The sequence below is a fragment of the Salvelinus alpinus genome, chromosome 33, assembly GCF_045679555.1.
Source record: "Salvelinus alpinus chromosome 33, SLU_Salpinus.1, whole genome shotgun sequence".
In the NCBI taxonomy this organism is placed as follows: domain Eukaryota; kingdom Metazoa; phylum Chordata; class Actinopteri; order Salmoniformes; family Salmonidae; genus Salvelinus; species Salvelinus alpinus.
The window spans coordinates 18,366,748-18,389,646 of record NC_092118.1 but is presented as its reverse complement, the minus strand read 5'-3'; the positions used below and the strand labels follow the sequence as shown (position 1 = coordinate 18,389,646).

The following is a 22,899-nucleotide window of genomic DNA, read 5'->3' as shown; positions in this document are numbered from 1 at the left end:
GCCGTTCCCCTCACAGCTCCGTAGGCAAGCACCATGGTCTTGTAGCGGATGCGAGCTTCAACTGGAAGCCAGTGGAGAGAGCGGAGGAGCGGGGTGACGTGAGAGAACTTGGGAAAGTTGAACACCAGACGGGCTGCGGCGTTCTGGATGAGTTGTAGGGGTTTAATGGCACAGGCAGGGAGCCCAGCCAACAGCGAGTTGCAGTAATCCAGACGGGAGATGACAAGTGCCTGGATTAGGACCTGCGCCGCTTCCTGCGTGAGGCAGGGTCGTACTCTGCGAATGTTGTAGAGCATGAACCTACAGGAACGGGTCACCGCCTTGATGTTAGTTGAGAACGACAGGGTGTTGTCCAGGATCACGCCAAGGTTCTTAGCACTCTGGGAGGAGGACACAATGGAGTTGTCAACCGTGATGGCGAGATCATGGAACGGGCAGTCCTTCCCCGGGAGGAAGAGCAGCTCCGTCTTGCCGAGGTTCAGCTTGAGGTGGTGATCCGTCATCCACACTGATATGTCTGCCAGACATGCAGAGATGCGATTCACCACCTGGTTATCAGAGGGGGGAAAGGAGAAGATTAATTGTGTGTCGTCTGCATAGCAATGATAGGAGAGACCATGTGAGGATATGACAGAGCCAAGTGACTTGGTGTATAGCGAGAATAGGAGAGGGCCTAGAACAGAGCCCTGGGGGACACCAGTGGTGAGAGCACGTGGTGCGGAGACAGATTCTCGCCACGCCACCTGGTAGGAGCGACCTGTCAGGTAGGACGCAATCCAAGCGTGGGCCGCGCCGGAGATGCCCAGCTCGGAGAGGGTGGAGAGGAGGATCTGATGGTTCACAGTATCAAAGGCAGCCGATAGGTCTAGAAGGATGAGAGCAGAGGAGAGAGAGTTAGCTTTAGCAGTGCGGAGCGCCTCCGTGACACAGAGAAGAGCAGTCTCAGTTGAATGACTAGTCTTGAAACCTGACTGATTTGGATCAAGAAGGTCATTCTGAGAGAGATAGCAGGAGAGCTGGCCAAGGACGGCACGTTCAAGAGTTTTGGAGAGAAAAGAAAGAAGGGATACTGGTCTGTAGTTGTTGACATCGGAGGGATCGAGTGTAGGTTTTTTCAGAAGGGGTGCAACTCTCGCTCTCTTGAAGACGGAAGGGACGTAGCCAGCGGTCAAGGATGAGTTGATGAGCGAGGTGAGGTAAGGGAGAAGGTCTCCGGAAATGGTCTGGAGAAGAGAGGAGGGGATAGGGTCAAGCGGGCAGGTTGTTGGGCGGCCGGCCGTCACAAGACGCGAGATTTCATCTGGAGAGAGAGGGGAGAAAGAGGACAAAGCACAGGGTAGGGCAGTGTGAGCAGAACCAGCGGTGTCGTTTGACTTAGCAAACGAGGATCGGATGTCGTCGACCTTCTTTTCAAAATGGTTGACGAAGTCATCAGCAGAGAGGGAGGAGGGGGGAGGAGGGGGAGGAGGATTCAGGAGGGAGGAGAAGGTGGCAAAGAGCTTCCTAGGGTTAGAGGCAGATGCTTGGAATTTAGAGTGGTAGAAATTGGCTTTAGCAGCAGAGACAGAAGAGGAGAATGTAGAGAGAAGGGAGTGAAAGGATGCCAGGTCCGCAGGGAGGCGAGTTTTCCTCCATTTCCGCTCGGCTGCCCGGAGCCCTGTTCTGTGAGCTCGCAATGAGTCGTCGAGCCACGGAGCAGGAGGGGAGGACCGAGCCGGCCTGGAGGATAGGGGACATAGAGAGTCAAAGGATGCAGAAAGGGAGGAGAGGAGGGTTGAGGAGGCAGAATCAGGAGATAGGTTGGAGAAGGATTGAGCAGAGGGAAGAGATGATAGGATGGAAGAGGAGAGAGTAGCGGGGGAGAGAGAGCGAAGGTTGGGACGGCGCGATACCATCCGAGTAGGGGCAGTGTGGGAAGTGTTGGATGAGAGCGAGAGGGAAAAGGATACAAGGTAGTGGTCGGAGACTTGGAGGGGAGTTGCAATGAGATTAGTGGAAGAACAGCATCTAGTAAAGATGAGGTCAAGCGTATTGCCTGCCTTGTGAGTAGGGGGGGAAGGTGAGAGGGTGAGGTCAAAAGAGGAGAGGAGTGGAAAGAAGGAGGCAGAGAGGAATGAGTCAAAGGTAGACGTGGGGAGGTTAAAGTCACCCAGAACTGTGAGAGGTGAGCCATCCTCAGGAAAGGAACTTATCAGGGCGTCAAGCTCATTGATGAACTCTCCAAGGGAACCTGGAGGGCGATAAATGATAAGGATGTTAAGCTTGAAAGGGCTGGTAACTGTGACAGCATGGAATTCAAAGGAGGCGATAGACAGATGGGTCAGGGGAGAAAGAGAGAATGTCCACTTGGGAGAGATGAGGATCCCAGTGCCACCACCCCGCTGACCAGAAGCTCTCGGGGTGTGCGAGAACACGTGGGCAGACGAGGAGAGAGCAGTAGGAGTAGCAGTGTTATCAGTGGTAATCCATGTTTCCGTCAGTGCCAAGAAGTCGAGGGACTGGAGGGAAGCATAGGCTGAGATGAACTCTGCCTTGTTGGCCACAGATCGGCAATTCCAGAGGCTGCCTGAGACCTGGAACTCCACGTGGGTCGTGCGCGCTGGGACCACCAGGTTAGAGTAGCAGCGGCCACGCGGTGTGAAGCGTTTGTATGGTCTGTGCAGAGAGGAGAGAACAGGGATAGACAGACACATAGTTGACAGGCTACAGAAGAGGCACAGTTCTGGGTACAGAAGAGGCTACGCTAATGCAAAGGAGATTGGAATGACAAGTGGACTACACGTCTCGAATGTTCAGAAAGTTAAGCTTACGTTGCAAAAAATCTTATTGACTAAAATGATATAGTACTGCTGGCTGGTGAAATAGGCTAGCTAGCAGTGGCTGCGTTGTTGACTTTGTTTGAAAGTGTAGCTGGCTAGGTAACCTCTAACTGGCTAGGTAACCTCGACAATTACTCTAGACTACACAATTATCTTGGATACAAAGACGGCTATGTAGCCAGCTAAGATCAAACAAATCAAACTGTTGTACTGTAATGAAATGAAATGTAATACTACCTGTAATACTACCTGTGGAGCAAAGCGGAATGCAACTACTCACTCCAAACCAAACCGGAAGTGCGTATCGTAGAGGGAGAGGCAATAGAAGTGTTGTTTCTTGTATTATTGTCTTTTGTGTCTTTAGAGGACTGCTTCACCTTAATGTCCCCTTTCCCTTCTGTCCTTATTTTGTCCCACTTTGTCCCTTCTTTGTCCCTTCTTCTCTTCTGCCAACTAGACACTCCTTGTTAGCTAGCTAGCTTCTTTCAGGAATGTCCCTAGCAACTGCCTAGCAACAGGTAAACAACTTAGCTAGCTAAGAAAACGGTATAATTTTATGAAAAATTGTTACTTTTTCAAAAGCCTTTCTTCTTTGTTTGCTGCTTGTTTGGTCTCCTATTCAGTTTGCAGTTTTCTTTTGATTTTTTTCGATGTACTTTACTCTAAAAAAACATTTAAATTTCAATATTTGTAGGAGCTCATCTTTTCAGCTGCTGCTGCTTAATTTGGAACTCCGGAACGGGGTTTTAGAATAGGTTCCCTCTGCAAAGTTATGTTTTCAACTAAATTCACGCAAGTGGGCAGGGGAGGAGCATGGGACGGAAGCAATCTTTCCCCAATGAAAGCAGTGCAGCCGAACCTGATTTCAAGCAATAACGACACACATAGTTATATTGTTTATTTTGCTATACTGGATTACATCTCCCATCCAAATGTTGTGAATGATCTACACTGAGTGTACAAAACATTAGGAACACCTGCTCTTTCCATGACAGATTGACTAGGTGAAAGCTAGTGGTGCAACGGATCACATAATTCACGGTTCGGATCAGATCACGGTTTTGAGTCACGGATCGGATAATTTTTCGGAGTCAAATATAACTTTGCTTTCCATTTATTACTTAAAGAACACTTAAAGCAAGGAACTTGCTTTAGAAGATACCTTCTTCTTTTGAACAATGGTGAATGAAAAAATTGTCTGTGTCCACATCATCCAAAAAGTACAAAAATAAAGCAAAGCAGACCTGAGCTTATAACTTCACATTACTTTTCTAAAAGATGAGGACGTCTACATAGTCTGGGGAGAGGGGAGACCTCTTTACAGTCACTATGTCCCCTGCCGTGGAGAACACCCTCTCGCTAGGAGATGAAGTGCCAGGCACAGCCAGGTAGCGTCTTGCCAACCGGATCACCATTTACTGGAATGCTGCTTGCTGCCTTGTAGGATGCCACCTCCTCTTTGATGGTGTTGGCAAACGTCTTGCCTGTGTCCTTGCTCGCAAAGGTCTCCCCGAAAAGCTCCTTCATGACCAAATTATTTTGTGGAGGAGATGCCTCTGAGTCTGCTCCTGTCGGCTCTGTGGCTTGACCCCGCAGAAATGACTTGATCTATTAAACTAACTAATTATTTATTTTCATATTTCATAGAACTATAATTGTGGCAATAACATTTAATAAAATCCATTAATATTCTAAATAAAAAATGGATGATTCTAATAGCACTAGCATAGACTACGATTAGACTACAGTATATTTATTATTTAAGTAATTCACTCTTATTTTTATTTGACCTCTTCAGTGGCCACAGTCTCAGTGGTGAGATCACTGTATGTCCTCCGGTGTAGGGCAGGGTCTAGGAGACACAGGGACTTGAACAGACAGGGACTTGAACCTTGGATCCAGTGCAGTACATCTATGAAGGTAGTCCTGTACATTAGGGGGGTATCTGGGGTTCAGGTCCTCTCTAATGGCAGCCTTGACATCTCTAGTGATGGTGCTGTCTTCCTCACTTGGGGCCATGGATTGTAGAATCCTTGTTTTCAGAGGTAGGATCATGGACACAGACGGTGCAGTTTCAGTGCTCAATAGGGCTGTAACCGTTTTGAGGGGTTTGAGCACCTGGAGGACCTCCTCTGCCACATTCACGTCATCATCAGACAAGGTGACAATGTCTTTATTTTTTTTCAGGGTCTTGTCTGTCAGTGCAGAGTACACAGCTGCCTGCTGCTCATGATAGCTCTCCAACATGTCAGAAGTGGAGTTCCATCTTGTTGTGACATGGTGTATGAGCTTGTGGGTCGGTAGCTGTAACGTTTCTTGCTTGGTCTTAAGCACATGAGCGGCTGTTGTGCTTCGGTGGAAAAAGGAAACCACCTTCCTGATTCTCCCAAGGAGGCGGTCCATCTGGTTCACTGAGATTCCCCTTTGGGATGCTACATTGATCACATGTGCAAAGAAAGCTATCTGTGGCCCCAGTCCAGCCTCTATCACTGCATTTACTTGGTTCTTGGCATTATCTGTGGTGATTGGGTTTTTGCTATTGGGCCTCTCTAGCTTCCACTCTGCTACTGCTCCTAGCAGTACCTGCGCCAGATTTGTGCCTGTGCAACTCTCATAGAGGGCGTGTCTGTAGCACCGGACTTCACATCTCCCATCTGTGGTGTAGTGAGCAGTCACAGTCACGTAGCTTTCCGTTGTCATGGAGGTCCACCCGTCTGTGGTGAGGGCAACAGAGGATGCCTTGGATAATTCGTTGACAATTTTGATTTTCACCAGGGTGATGATGCTTTAAATGTGTGGCCATGCTCAATGTATTTCCATGATCATACGGCTTTCTTGTGGCACAATGCCTACACATCGTAACGGTGTTGTCCACCACCCTTCTTCCGTCATCATATTTGACAGGGAAGCCAAAATGCTCCAATACATGAGACTTAAATGAAGCGGGAGGCTTTTCCAGTTCTTCAGCTCCTCCACTAGCCATGGCTGTCACTGCTCTTTTTTCTTCTTTGCTTTTTGCTACGCGAGCATCCAGGATTGATTCGTTGGGATTCAACAGGCCCCATTCACGTGAACAGTACACACAACTACTTTTTTTAAATCATCACATCGACCTTCAGGCTTCAGAGTAAAACACAGCACACATCTGTCTTGTCTTTATCTTTTCACTGTAACTCTGCATCGAGATTTAAGGAATTATTACTTAAAAAAGTAACGATATTTCAGACTATGATGGTTAAACTTTGCAATTGATCTGCGGTTCACATGCGTGCCGAACCGTGGGGGGTGATCTGTACGGATCACGGATCAACTACGGTCCGTTACACCACTAGTGAATGCTATGATCCCTTATTGATGTCACCTATTAAATCCACTTCAGTCAGTGTGGTTGAAGGGGAAAAGTCGGGTTAAAGAAGGATTTTTAAGCCTTGAGACAATTGAGACATGGATTGTGTATGTGTGCCATTAACGTCTTATGGCTGCAGGGGCAGTATTGATTTGCTTGGATGAAAAGGTGCCCAGAGTAAACTGCCTGCTCCTCAGTCACAGTTGCTAATATATGCATATTATTATTAGTATTGGATAGAAAACACTCTGAAGTTTCTAAAACTGTTTGAATGATGTCTGTGAGTATAACAGAACTCATATGGCAGGCAAAAACCTGAGAAAAAAATCCAACCAGGAAGTGGGAAATCTGAGGTTTGTAGGTTTTCAACTCATCGCCTATCGAATACGCAGTGGGATATGGGTCATTTTGCACTTCCTACGGCTTCCACTAGATGTCAACAGTCTTTAGAACCTTGTCTGATGCTTCTACTGTGAAGTGGGGCCGAAGAAGAGGGGATTGCCCGGACTACCGGGTATGATGACTCCTTGCTGTCCCCAGTCCACCTGGCCTTGCTGCTGTTCCAGTTTCAACTGTTCTGCCTGCGGTTATGGAACCCTGACCTGTCCACCGGACGTGCTACCTGTCCCAGACCTGCTGTTTTCAACTCTTAATGATCGGCTATGAAAAGCCAACTGACATTTATTCCTGATTATTATTTGACCATGCTTGTCATTTATGAACATTTTGAACATCTTGGCCATGTTCTGTTATAATCTCCACCCGGCACAGCCAGAAGAGGACTGGCCACCCCTCATAGCCTGGTTCCTCTCTAGGTTTCTTCCTAGGTTTTGGCCTTTCTAGGGAGTTTTTCCTAGCCACCGTGCTTCTACACCTGCATTGCTTGCTGTTTGGGGTTTTAGGCTGGGTGTCTGTACAGCACTTTGATATTAGCTGATGTACGAAGGGCTATATAAAATAAACTTGATTTGATTTGATTGAGTAAGGTCTTCATGAGCTGAACATGTGAGAGCGAGCATGTGAGAGCGAGCTCTGTTCCATCGCACTTCTGAAGACAAAGGAATTCTCCGGTTGGAACATTATTGAAGACAATGATTTTATCTCTATTTCTGCTTTTTGTGACTCCTGTCTTTGGCTGGAAAAATGGCTGTGTTTTTCTGTGATTTGGCGGTGACCTAACATAATCGTTTGTGGTGCTTTCGCTGTAAAGCCTTTTTGAAATCGGACACTGGTGGGATTAACAAGAAGAGTTTCTTTAAAATGGTGTGAAATACTTGTATGCTTGAGGAATTTTAATTATGAGATTTCTGTTGTTTGAATTTGGCGCCCTGCACTTTCACTGGCTGTTGTCATATCGATCCCGTTAACGGGATTGCAGCCCTAAGAAGTTTTAAGAGGTGAATGGGAAAGAAAAAATATTAATATCCCTTTGAGCATGGTGTAGTTATTAATTACACTTTGGAATTGTGTATCAATACACCCAGTCACTACAAAGATACAGGCGTCCTTCCTAACTCAGTTGTCGGAGAGGAAGGAAACTGCTCAGGGATTTCATCTTGAGTCCTGATTTTTAAACAGTTACAAATTTTAATGGTTGTGATATGAGAAAACTGATGATGGATCAACAACATTGTAGTTACTCCACAATACTAACCTAAATGCCGGAGTGAAAAGAAGGAAGCCTGTACAGAATAAAAATATTCCAAAACATGCATCCTGTTTGCAACAAGACACTTAAGTAATACTGCTAAAAATGTGGCCAAGAAATTATCTTTTTGTCCTGAATACAAAGCATTATGTTTGGGGCACTGAGTACCACTCTCATATTTTCAAGCATGGTTGTGGCTGCATCATTTTATGGGTATGCTTGTAATCATTAAGGACTAGGGAGTTTTTTAGGATAAAAATAAATGAAATAGAGCTAAGCACAGGCAAAATCCTAGATGAAAACCTTGTTCAGACACTGGGAGACGAATTCACCTTTCATCAAATCAAATCAAATCACATTTTATTTGTCACATACACATGGTTAGCAGATGTTAATGCGAGTGTAGCGAAATGCTTGTGCTTCTAGTTCCGACAATGCAGTAATAACCAACGAGTAATCTAACCTAACAATTCCACAACTACTACCTTATACACACATAAGTGTAAAGGGATAAAGAATATGTACATAAAGAGCAGGGCAATAACCTAAAACACCAAGGCCAAATCTACACAGAATTTGCTTACCAAGATGACATTGAATGTTCCTGAGTGGCCTAGTTACAGTTTTGACTTAAATCGGCTTGAAAATGGCTGTCTAGTAAAGATCAACAATCAACTTGACAGAGCTTGAAGAATTTAAAAAATAATAATGGGCAAATATTGTATAATCCTGGGGCCTCATTTATCAATATTGCATAAAAACTATTCTAAAATTCTACTTACGAACGGAATGGATATTTATCACACAATCCTACAAGCGTCATACACACACCGCTAGGAGATAACCATTGATAAATACCAGTTGTTCTCAGCCTCCGTGCTTGTGCACGACCTTGGCTATTTGCATCTCGAAACACCCCTATTTAACTGTATGTGGTCAAAATCAACCCTTTAAAGCCCGTGGGGAATATACAACGCGGTACCATGAAATGCAACCCAAAAAAAACATTTCTGAGACTGACATAGAGGTGCTAGTGTCAAAGTGTCTGTCATAGTTGAAGTGTACCTATGATGAAAATTACAGGCCTCTCTCATCTTTTTAAGTGGGAGAACTTGCACAATTGGTGGCTGACTAAATACTTTTTTGCCCCACTGTACTTCAAATGAGTAGGCAACACTCACCAATAAGCCATCCATGCGATGGTGTATAGAAATTGTATGGTACAGTTTGTTTTGCTGATGATTGCATCCAAAACATTGGCTCATCGAGGGATCTGAGATGCCGATTGGCAAGCTCCTGCTGAAAAAACAGAGGGTGGATAGCACTTTGATGTGCACCGGAATGGCATGTGTTTGCCTTTCTAAAACAGGTATTAAATCTGCCCAAAAATCCTATATGATTGGTTTTGGGAAAAGATATCTAATGAGCCAATCCGTACTTTCTGCAAAAAAGTCCCGCCTGTCTCTAAAAACGCATTCTCTGTGAAATCCTGCGTGTGCCAAATCTTCCAACAGAGCAAGGTCAGCCATCTCTCATTCCATTTCCCATTATCTCAGTCTTTTATAGTATTTCAACAATTGTTTCACTTTCACATTTGCTTTTAATTGAACAAATTACTGTACTTTATATGGAATATTATTGTAACAAATGCACTGATGTGGTCATATTATGTGATAGGCCTATAGCCTGTCAAGATGTGTTGCATGCATTCACAATTTAAATACAATGAAATAGAAAAATTAGGATTCGAAAGGGTTTCAAACTTTCCTGTAAATTTAAGGACATTTTCTGGAAATTTTTCATGGGAAGTTATGCCCTGGAATTTTGGGAATTTTGCTTAAATTCATCATAAAAGTTAGCTTATAACAGTGAACCTTTTTTGTGGGATACACATAAGGCAATTCTAGGTCTTGTGGCATATTTTGGTTAAACTATCCTCAATTCAATGGAATTGCAACCCTCTGCATGCACAGTGCATTCTCCCATCACATGTGCAGTGCACTCTTCCATCACATGTACAGCTGATTCTCAAGAACTACTACACTGTCTGAGCCAAGGACTACATGCTTTCTGGTAAGTTTTGATTACAATACTGGGTGGGGTGAATATATTTTATATGAGATACATGATTTTTTGTTAACTAGTAAATAGTAGCTTACAGAAAAGTGTGTTTAAATCATTTTTAACTTGTTAACAATTTCTGCTAGTAAGCTTTTGCTACCATGTAGGTTTTAGCTTGCTTGAGCCTGCTAACTGAGGAGTGTTAATTCACCTGTTTCATACATGTTTCATTTTAAAACATGTATCTTACAAAGGAGTTGTTTTAATCTAACTGCTTAACTATTTATCTGTACATGGAATTGTATATATTTCTTTTTTACTAATTTTTTTCTAATCTTTACAGGAAAATGCCACGGGCACTATCTGATGTGTGGAGACATTTCACTGCAGCTAATGTAGAAGGAAAAGCTGTGTACATTTGCAAATACTATGCCAAATCATATGTGAAGAATGCAACAAAGATGCAGAATCATCTGGCCATGTGCATAAAGTTCCCTCAGCGCTCACAACAAGCAACCTCTGACAAAAGTCCCTCAACTTCTATTCGAGGTGAAAATTATGAATCAGACACCTTATCGATAGCAACAGCTCATGGTCCTCCTGGAATCAGACGTGTTTTTGATGCAATGGAGGAACATAGTCAGAGATGCTGATGAATGTCTTGCTCAAGCTGTGTATGCAACTGGTTCACCTCTGATGCTCACAGGCAATGTATATTGGAAGAGATTTCTGAATGTTCTTCGCCCAGCATACACCAATCCAACCAGACATGCTTTATCTACTCATTTGCTGGATACAGAGTTCATCAGAGTTCAAGTGAAGGTCAAGCAAATCATAAAGAAAGCAGACTGTATTGCAATCATCTCTGATGGGTGGTCGAATGTTCGTGGGCAAGGAATAATTAACTACATCATCTCCACCTCTCAACCAGTATTTTACAAGAGCACAGACACAAGGGACAACAGACACACCGGTCTCTACATTGCAGATGAGCTGAATGCAGTCATCAATGACCTTGGACCACAGAAGGTATTTGCACTAGTGACAGACAATGCTGCGAACATGAAGGCTGCTTGGTCTAAAGTGGAGGAGTCCTACCCTCACATTACACATTACACATTACCCCGTTGCATCCCGCAAAGGCGGAGGTGTTGCTAACATTTACGATAGCAAATTACAATTTACAACAACAAAAAAATGACGTTTTCGTCTTTTGAGCTTCTAGTCATGAAATCTATGCAGCCTACTCAATCACTTTTTATAGCTACTGTTTACAGGCCTCCTGGGCCATATACAGCGTTCCTCACTGAGTTCCCTGAATTCCTATCGGACCTTGTAGTCATAGCAGATAATATTCTCATTTTTGGTGATTTTAATATTCACATGGAAAAGTCCACAGACCCACTCCAAAAGGCTTTTGGAGACATCATCGACTCAGTGGGTTTTGTCCAACATGTCTCTGGACCTACTCACTGCCACAGTCATACTCTGGACCTAGTTTTGTCACATGGAATAAATGTTGTAGATCTTAATGTTTTTCCTCATAATCTTGGACTATCGGACCACCATTTTATTACTTTTGCAATCGCAACAAATAATCTGCTCAGACCCCAACCAAGGAGCATCAAAAGTCGTGCTATAAATTCTCAGACAACACAAAGATTCCTTGATGCCCTTCCAGACTCCCTCTGCTTACCCAAGGACGTCAGAGGACAAATATCAGTTAACCACCTAACTGAGGAACTCAATTTAACCTTGCGCAATACCCTAGATGCAGTTGCACCCCTAAAAACTAAAAACATTTGTCATAAGAAACTAGCTCCCTGGTATACAGAAAATACCCGAGCTCTGAAGCAAGCTTCCAGAAAATTGGAACGGAAATGGCGCCACACCAAACTGGAAGTCTTCCGACTAGCTTGGAAAGACAGTACCGTGCAGTATCGAAGAGCCCTCACTGCTGCTCGATCATCCTATTTTTCCAACTTAATTGAGGAAAATAAGAACAATCCGAAATTTAATTTTGATACTGTCGCAAAGCTAACTAAAAAGCAGCATTCCCCAAGTGAGGATGGCTTTCACTTCAGCAGTAATAAATTCATGAACTTGGACCTCCTCAATGTCCAACTCTTGAACATCAGACTCTGAGGCATCATCTTCACTGTCACTTTCCAACCTTGTTGAGGATGGCTCGTTGTCAGGCTCAAAAAGCATCAAAGCACGCAACTGGCTGACCAATACAAGGGTTGAACAATTGGTGGCCTCTGGGGAACTTTGAGGCTTTTTGACAACGAGCCATCCTCAACAAGGTTGGAAAGTGACAGTGAAGATGATGCCTCAGAGTCTGATGTTCAAGAGGTGGACATTGAGGAGGTCCAGGGAAAAGACATGGAAGCCTGAGAGGAAGACAAACAAATCTTTAGTTTCTAGACTCTAATTTTACAGATGTATGTTGAAAACGTTTTTGGGAGATGTGATGGATAGTTGGGGTTCATTCAATATTCTATATATTTTGTTGTTCAGTGAAATCATCCCATGCAGAACCACTCCTTTATTGGGGGTGTCTTGCTAATTGCCTATAATTTCCACCTTTTGTCTATTCCATTTGCACAACAGCATGTGAAATTTATTGTCAATCAGTGTTGCTTCCTAAGTGGACAGTTTGATTTCACAGAAGTGTGATTGACTTGGAGTTACATTGTGTTGTTTAAGTGTTCCCTTTATTTTTTTGAGCAGTGTATATACAATGCAAGAAACAACATTTAAATGGTATTAATATTAATTTGCATATATTTCTGTTAATTCCCATTAATTTCCATATATTCCCATTAATTCCCATGAAAAGTTTCCACCTCCTGAATATTCCCCAAAATGTGCAACCCTAGTCACAATGTTAAATAAAATCACCATGCAGCATATTTTTCCCATTCACTAGGCTACACTTGACAAGCAATTCACTTATTCCATTATTTGGCACTGTGCATACGGATAGTCATGTACATTTATGCACACTCTCAAGCAAATGTTCATATTGATAAATCTCACACTTCACGTGGAAATGATCCAACGTATGGTTTACGTACAGACTTGTGCCCACAAATAATTGATAAATGAGGCACAAGGTGTGCAAAGCTCTTAGAGACTTACACAGAAAGACTCACAACTGTAATCGTCGCCAAAGGTGCTTTTACAAAGTATTGACTCGGGTGTGAGTACTTATGTAAATGAGATATTTCTGTATTCAATTTTCAATAAATTAGCAAACATTTCGAAAATATATTTTCACTTTGTCATTATGGGGTATTGTGTGTAGATGGGTGAGAAACAAATATATTGAATCCATTTTGAATTCAGGCTGTAACACGACATAATGTGGAATAAGTCAAGGGGTATGAATACTTTCTGAAGGCACTGTATTCTTGTCATATTCACCAGTCAACTCCATTACATTCAAAAGTTACTTCAACTTCAACCAGTGAATGCTAGAGATGAAAATGCATATTTTTAAGGGGTATGGAGTAGGTTGATAACGATATCACTAAAGTATGTTGTCTCAGACATTTCAAACAACATTCCCAGCTCATGAGAAAACAGTCATTTAAGAGAATGAACAAGATTTAAGAAGGCAACTCTGAGTCTAATTTGAATGGGCGCCAACAGCATATTTTGTGGGATTTTTACATCCGTACCCCAGTACGAACCACATGGCCCAGTGAATGTCACTCTGTGAGGGACTATAAGGTCCCAAAAGATTATGACAATAAATGCCTGTTGATAATCAGATTTTCTCTGCGCTGTGTAGGTTTATTGTTAGCATATTATATGCTAATTGATGGTGAAATTGATTGTAGCTACACTCCTGATTCTGATTGCATAAACAACTTTTTACAGATTTACTTTGTTTTCAACTCATTTTTTACTTGTATTTGTATTCACAGTGGAGAAATGGCAGACCATTACAGGGATGCGCAGACACACCTGTCTACCCAGGATGCTATACTTCAGCAGCTCAAAGAGGCCTGTCTATCTCAGCAGGAAGCCCAGGTTAAAGTAAGTATCCTGCACCTCCACTCAGCTCCATTCACTGTTTGAAACAACATCAGAGGAACTGGCCATTACTGCAAGGAGTGGTAGACTACTGACTCCTACTAGTTGTGTATTATGGAGACCAAGTTAATGCCCACTATTCATGCTGTCAGATTGATCGAAGAAAGGCCAATTATATTTTCCACCAAAATTTTACATAGATGTACCCCATCTCTCATTCTGTGTGTGTGTGTGTGTCTTCTACTTGACTGCACTGTACCCCTCTCGGAGCACAGTACGTATCCCAGACCTCTCACGCTTGACGAACCAGAGACAAAAAGTGCCAGGGGGTGAACACGTCCACTGGCTGCATTTTGCATGCACCACCTACCAGAGTAGAGTGGTTGGATACCCCCACACACACACACAAACACACATTCACACATCTCTAATGAGTGTGGGCCTGAAACACACACCACCCCTGGGGGAGCCCGGCACTCTGTTATGTTAACTATTGCATGCAATCCCCACTAAAGTAGTGTAAGCAGAAAGTTGAATTATTCACACTGAGTAATTAAGAGTGTCTTGTACTTCCTCCATAATTCATTGGCGTTAAAGGCCTGGTGTGTTTTTGTGTGGTAAACAGAGCTGGCACATGATGTGGCGAGAGATGAGGCAACATGACGGTTGTGCCCAGAATGGCCATGTTCTCTCATTTAGCTGGCGGGCAGCTGGGGTGACAGAGGGTGGTGTGGGAGGAGGGGGTGGTGGTTAGGGTTAGTCTGCTTCACCTGGTCTAGTAACTTACCCCTCCCCCACCTCTGTCCTAACTCCCACCCCCATGGCCATGTCATGAGAGGAACTATGCAATAACTAGGTCACCACCTGTATTTAAAAATGATTAAATTTAGATTTTTTTTCTGACTGGCCTACACACAATACCCCATAATGTCACAGTGGAATTATGTTTTTCAAAATTTAAGAACATTTATAAAAAGTGAAAATCTGAAATGTCTTGAGTCAATAAGTTGTACCCTTTGTACCCCACATATAGAAAGTGTTATGTTTGGGGGCAAATCCAATACAACACATTACCAATACAACACAGTACCACTCTACATATTTTCAAGCATAGTGGTGGCTGTATCATGTTATGGGTATGCTTGTAATCATTAATTAAGGACTGGGGAGTTTTTCAGGATAAAAAAGAAATGGAATGGAGCTAAGCACAGCAAAATCCTAGAGGAATACCTGGTTCAGTCTGCTTTCCACCAGACGCTGGGAGATTAATTCACCTTCCAGCAGGACAATAACCTAAAATTGCCAAATCTACAATGTAGTGGCTTACCAAGAAGACCGTTAATGTTCCTGAGTGGCCGAGTTACAGTTTTGACTTAAATCTTAAATCTACTTGAAAATCTACAGCAAGACCTGAAAATGGTTGTCTACCAATGGTCAATAACCATTTTGAAAAGAATAATAGGCAAATGTTGCACAATCCAGATGTGGAAAGCTCTTAGAGACTTACCCAGAAAGGCTCACAAAGCTGTAATCGCTGCCAAAGGTGCTTCTACAAAGTATTAACTCAGAGGTGTGAATTCTTATGTAAATTAGATATTTCTGTATTTAATTTTCAATACATTTGGAAACATTTCTAAAAACATGTTTTCACTTTGTCATTATGAGGTATTGTCTGTAGATGGGTGAAAAAATAAGAATCTAAATTCAGGCTGTAACACAACAAAATGTGGAATAAGTCAAGGGGTATGAATACTTTCTGAAGGCACTGTATTATGTTGAGTACATTCTCTGAACATATTGTCAATATAATGTTCTGAGAAGGTTACAAGCCAACCTTGCATTATTTCCATTGTACAACGTATCGAATAGACTTCAGTTAGATGATACGTGAGCCTGTTTTATTCTAATAGACAAGGCAGAGAAATATTCATATAAATGATCCTCATCTTCATATTGCATAACTTCTAGTGATTAGACCATGATGGTGTTTGTTATAGAATTTGCAAAAGGGTCCTGGTAATTTGGATAAAAGTCTTAATTGGCGTGTGATAGATTGACTGGGCTCAGAATTTAGATGGAAGGCGGCAGACGATGGCAAGGCTTTAGAGAGGCTATTGATTGTGCGTACTTACAAACGCTCCCACCCAAACTAAGAGGAGGGCTTAAAAGTGCAAGGCAAATTAGTCACGACTTGTCAATCATTTACACTAAGATGTATGCTGAGAGATTCGCTGCTTCAACTCCAGACTGCTCCGTTTGATGGAAAAGAGGAAAGGCTGAATTCAGAGGAATCTTTATAGATCTGTCTTTTTACTACAACCCCCTCCGTTCAGAGACAAATGGGATTGGGACAAACTAATTTAACTTTTTAAATGACTCTGGATCTGAGCACTATGTCATCAGTCTCTAAGTGGTTATTGGACCAGAATGAGGTAAGGGACATTCTGTGTTGTGGGATTCTTCAACCGTGCATCACACATACCATGTAATATGCATTGGTTAGAACTAGTGAGAAACTGCCCTTTTGGAGAAGCTCAGAGAACTATCAATAACAGTACATTAATTCACACACACATTTGTACATTTCTGTGTGTAACTGCTTATGTCTACTGGAGAGACGAGCAGAGAGCTGCAGTACGTGGGAGCTCTCAGCACTCTGATTCCATCTGTCAGGTTCCTGAACCGCCGGCCCACTCCAGCCCACCAGGCCGACCCCTCCCCCACACAGCCTACTGCTCTATACAACACAAGAAGTCATCCCAGAGCTGTTTAAAAGGTCAGCAGGACTACACTACAGCCAGCCTTGACATTTGATTGGCAGAGGTAAATATCTCAGAGTGGTTGAGATGGGCCGAGTCCTCGTGCACTGCTTCAAAGAGCAATGTGAATGAGAGATACGCTGGGTTGCTTCCCCTGGGTGAACTCCTATTCACTGGGTCTTCTTTTAACAGGGCTTTACTGAAGCTGTATAGACCTTTTGGGTTATTATTAGTCTCTCACTACAGACTACCATTCATTGTCTCTGACAGCATCCTGTTTTGATATGCAGATATATGCTGGCTGGTCAAATTGCTAGTTATGTTTATATGGAGGTGGACAACCTTGAGAGGTTTGTGTGTACGTGCGTTTGTGCGTGTAGTTAAATTATTCATCTGGTGTGGATGTGTATTGTGTTGTGACCTCAGCAAGGACAGGAGGGCACCATGGTGGGTCATCTGGGCCCTGCCACCTGCCAGTCCCTTCCCCTCCTTCCCCCCTCCGCCTCTCCAGCCCACTCCCTCTGGCCACCGCCTTGTGTGCAGCGTGCTCTGGCGGCTAAAGGCGCTCGTTAAAGGCCATAACTTATCTCACGTTTGAAGCTAATGGGAGGAATACTGGCCGCAGTGAAAAATAAATGACATTTCTCCCCCCTCTCTCTCCCTGCCCTCCTAACCTGCAGCGTAATATAGCAGCGGTGAGGGTATGCATTACAGATCTGAGGCCTTAGAATTTATCTGTGCTGCACTACGCTGACTGATGCATTTGAAAATAATGTACTGGAGCCAGAGCATAACAGGGACCCCGCAACTAATGGATAGCTCTCGCCCCGTGGCTGCCACTGTATATCATTCAGCAGTACTACCTCATCAAGCCCCGGCCCTGCACACAATCCTCTGCAGGCAGGCAGACAGGCAGACAGACAGGCAGGCAGGCAAGGCTCCCAGACCAGCAGCTCACTGGCTACAGCAGCAGAGGACCTGCAATATATCCCTTCCCTCTCCGTCCTTCCTTCTTTCTCTCTTTTTAATTCTCATTATCTCTCATGATGCCCTCTTACTAATTAATACATAAGCATACCTTCATAATGTGCTGTCGTTGCTCTCTGTGAACGAGGAACCGTAATAACCATTCAGATTGATGCGTCAAAGTCTACTCCTCTGAAGGCCATCATTGTTTTTTTTCATAATAACTGAGACATTTTGAGGCCAAGTTACTGAGTCATTTTCATTTGACCAATCGGATATCAGAGCATAAGACATACTGTATCTGCGGCATTAAAACAAGTTTTACATTTTTGTCACCTGCACTAGTTCAGTGAAATGTAACCTTTATTTAATTAGGCAAGTCAGTTAAGAACAAATTCTTATTTACAATGACGGCCTACTGGGGAACAGTGGGTTAACTGCCTTGTTCAGGGGCAGAACGACAGATTTTTACCTTGTCAGCTAAGGGATTCGAGCCAGCAACCTTTCGGTTACTGGCCCAACGCTCTAACCACTAATCTACCTGCTATTATAGTATGTTAAAATAAAAACGTAAAGTAGAACAAAAACACACGAGAAATATAAATAAGAAGATCACGAGAAAGTAAGTAAGCTATATACAGAGTCAGTTCCAGGGTTAGTGCCAATACCATATTTACAATGTGCAGGGATACTGGAGTGGTAGGTTTAGATATGTGTAGGGGTAAGGTGACTAGGCAACAGGATAATGGTTGAAAATGCAAAAACATTTGAAAGATTGGTGGAGTGGGCCAGATCAGAGTAGATAAACAGGAGTATTACTTTTCAAGCATAATATACAGTGGGGCAAAAAAGTATTTAGTCAGCCACCAATTGTGCAAGTTCTCCCACTTAAAAAGATGAGAGAGGCCTGTAATTCTCATCATAATTCTCATCATTCACTTCAACTATGACAGACAAAATGAGAAAAAAAAATCCAGAAAATCACATTGTAGGATTTTTTATGAATTTATTTGCAAATTATGGTGGAAAATAAGTATTTGGTCAATAACAAAAGTTTATCTCAATACTTTGTTATATACCCTTTGTTGGCAATGACAGAGGTCAAACGTTTTCTGTAAGTCTTCACAAGGTTTTCACACACTGTTGCTGGTATTTTGGCCCATTCCTCCATGCAGATCTCCTCTAGAGCAGTGATGTTTTGTGGCTGTTGCTGGGCAACACGGACTTTCAACTCCCTCCAAAGATTTTCTATGGGGTTGAGATCTGGAGACTGGCTAGGCCACTCCAGGACCTTGAAATGCTTCTTACGAAGCCACTCCTTCGTTGCCCGGGCGGTGTGTTTGGGATCATTGTCATGCTGAAAGACCCAGCCACGTTTCATCTTCAATGCCCTTGTTGATGGAAGGAGGTTTTCACTCAAAATCTCACGATACATGGCCCCATTCATTCTTTCCTTTACATGGATCAGTCGTCCTGGTCCCTTTGCAGAAAAACAGCCCCAAAGCATGATGTTTCCACCCCCATGCTTCACAGTAGGTATGGTGTTCTTTGGATGCAACTCAGCATTCTTTGTCCTCCAAGCACGACGAGTTGAGTTTTTACCAAAAGGTTCTATTTTGGTTTCATCTGACCATATGACATTCTCCCAATCTTCTTCTGGATCATCCAAATGCTCTCTAGCAAACTTCAGACGGGCCTGGACATGTACTGGCTTAAGCAGGGGGACACATCTGGCACTGCAGGATTTGAGTCCCTGGCGGCGTAGTGTGTTACTGATGGTAGGCTTTGTTACTTTGGTCCCAGCTCTCTGCAGGTCATTCACTAGGTCCCCCCGTGTGGTTCTGGGATTTTTGCTCACCGTTCTTGTGATCATTTTGACCCCACGGGGTGAGATCTTGCGTGGAGCTCCAGATCGAGGGAGATTATCAGTGGTCTTGTTGTCACGTTCATGACCTGTTTTCTGTTAGTTTTATGTGTTAGTTGGTCAGGACGTGAGTTTGGGTGGGCATTTCTATGTTTTCTGTTTCTATGTTGGTTTTGGGTTGCCTGGTATGGCTCTCAATTAGAGGCAGGTGTTTGACGTTTCCTCTGATTGAGAGTCATATTAAGGTAGGCTGTTCACAATGTTTGTTTGTGGGTGGTTGTCTCCTGTGTCTGTGTATATGTTTGCACCATACGGGACTGTTTGCGGTTTGTTCGTTTTATGTAGTCTGTTCCTGTTCATTGCGTTCTTCACGTTATATGTAAGTTCGTCGTTCAGGTCTGTCTGCATCGTTTATTTGTTTTGTTTGTTTATGCAAGTTTAGTTTGTTTTTTCGTCGTGTTCAATAAATCATGTCATTTCACTACGCTGCGCCTTGGTTCGATCACTACTCCTCCTCTTCGGTTGAAGAGGAAGAGGATTACCGTTACAGAACCACCCACCAATCCAGAACCAAGCAGCGTGAGTTCGAGCAGTGGACATGGGAGGACGTACTAAACGGAAAGGGTTGCTACACATGGGAGGAGATCCTGGCTGGAAGGGATCGCCTCCCATGGGAACAGCTGGAGGCGATTAGGAGAGCGGAGGCAACCGGAGAGAGGAACCGCAATTATGAAGGTACGCGGCTAGCAAGGAAGCCCGAGAAGAAATCCCAAAAATTTCTTGGGGGGGGGCTAAGAGGTAGTGGGCCAAGGGCAGGTAGGAGACCTGCGCCCACTTCCCAGGCTAACCGTGGAGAGCGGGAGTACGGGCAGACACCGTGTTACGCAGTAGAGCGCATGGTGTCCCCGGTTCGCCTACATAGCCCGGTGCGGGTTATTCCACCTCCCCGCACTGGTCGGGCGACGGGGAGCATTCAACCAGGTAAGGTTGGGCAGGCTCGGTGCTCAAGGGAGCCAGTACGCCTGCACGGTCCGGTATTTCCGGCGCCACCTCCCCGCCCCAGCCCAGTACCACCAGTGCCTACACCACGCACCAGGCTTCCAGTGCGTTTCCAGAGCCCTGTTCCTCCTCCACGCACTCTTCCTATGGTGCGTGTATCCAGTTCGGTGCCTCCAGTTCCGGCACCACGCACTAAGCCACCTGTGCGTCTCCAGAGTCCTGTACACACTGTTCCTTCTCCCCGCACTCGCCCTGAGGTGCGTGCCCTTAGCCCGGTACCACCAGTGCCGGTACCACGCACCAGGCCTATAGTGCGCTTTGAGAGGTCAGTGTGCCCTGTCCCTGCTCCCCGCACTAGCCTGAAGGTGCGTGTCTCCAGTCCGGTGCCTCCAGTTCCGGCACCACGTACCAGGCCTACAGTGCGTCTCAGCCGGCCAGAGTCTGCCGTCTGCCCAACGGCGCCTGAACTGTCCGTCTGCCAAGCGCCGCATGAACTGCCCGTCGGTATTGAGCCTTCAAAGCCGCCCGTCTGCCATGAGCCTGCAAAGCCGCCCGTCTGCCATGAGCCTACAGAGCCTTCCGCCAGACAGGAGCCGCTAGAGCCTTCCGCCAGACAGGAGCCGCTAGAGCCTTCCGCCAGACAGGAGCAGCCAAAGCCTTCCGCCAGACTGGATCAGCCAGAGCCATCCGTCTCCGCAGCGCTGTCTGAGCCATCCGTCTCCGCAGCGCCGTCTGAGCCATCCGTCTCCCCAGCGCCATTTGAGCCATCCGTCTCCCCAGCGCCATCTGAGCCATCCGTCTCCCCAGCGCCATCTGAGCCATCCGTCTCCCCAGCGCCGTCTGAGCCATCCGTCTGTCCCGAGCCATTAGAGCCGCCCGTCTGTCCCGAGCCGTCAGAGCCGATAGTCAGTCAGGAGCCGCTAGAGCCATTCGTCAGACAGGATCTGCCAGAGCCGCCAACCAGACAGGATCTGCCAGAGCCGCCAACCAGACAGGATCTGCCAGAGCCGCCAACCAGACAGGATCTGCCAGAGCCGCCAACCAGACAGGATCTGCCAGAGCCGCCAACTAGACAGGATCTGCCAGAGCCGCCAGTGAGCCATGAGCGTCCAGAACCGCCAGTGAGCCATGAGCGTCCAGAGCCGTTAGTGAGCCATGAGCAGCCAGAGCTGTCAGCGAGCCATGAGCAGCCAGAGCCGTCAGCGAGCCATGAGCAGCCAGAGCCGTCAGCGAGCCATGAGCAGCCAGAGCCGTCAGCCTGCCATGAGCGTCCAGAGCCGTCAGCCTGCCATGAGCGTCCAGAGCCGTCAGCCTGCCATGAGCGTCCAGAGCCGTCAGCCTGCCATGAGCGTCCAGAGCCGTCAGCCTGCCATGAGCGTCCAGAGCCGTCAGTCAGCCATGAGCTGTTAGTAATCCAGAACTGCCCCTCAGTCCAGAGCTGTCTCTCTGTCCGGAGCTGCCCTTCAGTCCGGAGTTGCCCCTCTATCCTGAGCTACCTTTCTATCCTGAGCTACCTCTCTATCCTGATCTATCCCTCTGTCCTGAGCTACCTCTCTGTCCTGAGCTACCTGGTCCCGGAGCTGTCCTTTATCTTGGTGTTGTCCCTTAAATTAGGTGGGGGAAATAAGAGGGTGGTCATGATAGGGGGTAGACGTAAGCTGGGATTGACTATGGTGGGGTGGGGACCTCGCCCAGAGCCTGAGCCACCACCGTGGTCAGATGCCCACCCAGACCCTCCCCTAGACTTTCTGCTGGTGCGCCCGGAGTTCGCACCTTGAGGGGGGGGTTATGTCACGTTCCTGACCTGTTTTCTGTTAGTTTTATGTGTTAGTTGGTCAGGACGTGAGTTTGGGTGGGCATTTCTATGTTTTCTGTTTCTATGTTGGTTTTGGGTTGCCTGGTATGGCTCTCAATTAGAGGCAGGTGTTTGACGTTTCCTCTGATTGAGAGTCATATTAAGGTAGGCTGTTCACAATGTTTGTTTGTGGGTGGTTGTCTCCTGTGTCTGTGTATATGTTTGCACCATACGGGACTGTTTGCGGTTTGTTCGTTTTATGTAGTCTGTTCCTGTTCATTGCGTTCTTCACGTTATATGTAAGTTCGTCGTTCAGGTCTGTCTGCATCGTTTATTTGTTTTGTTTGTTTATGCAAGTTTAGTTTGTTTTTTCGTCGTGTTCAATAAATCATGTCATTTCACTACGCTGCGCCTTGGTTCGATCACTACTCCTCCTCTTCGGATGAAGAGGAGGAGGAACGCCGTTACACTTGTATGTCTTCCATTTCATAATAATTGCTCCCACAGTTGATTTCTTCAAACCAAGCTGCTTACCTATTGCAGATTCAGTCTTCCCAGCCTGGTGCAGGTCTACAATTTTGTTTCTGGTGTCCTTTGA

The 22,899-nt window shown here is 45.1% G+C and overlaps 1 protein-coding gene across 2 annotated transcripts in view; it reads left to right on the top strand.

Annotated features, from left to right (window-relative positions):
- The window catches only part of LOC139563119 (polyamine-modulated factor 1-binding protein 1), a 193,787-nt gene that overhangs the window by 52,704 nt on the left and 118,184 nt on the right, over positions 1-22,899 (top strand). For both annotated transcript variants that reach the window (XM_071381411.1, XM_071381410.1), the window contains exon 5: positions 13,810-13,921. In XM_071381411.1, the coding sequence (XP_071237512.1) occupies positions 13,810-13,921 (112 nt within the window). The remainder of the gene's footprint in view (positions 1-13,809; positions 13,922-22,899) is intronic.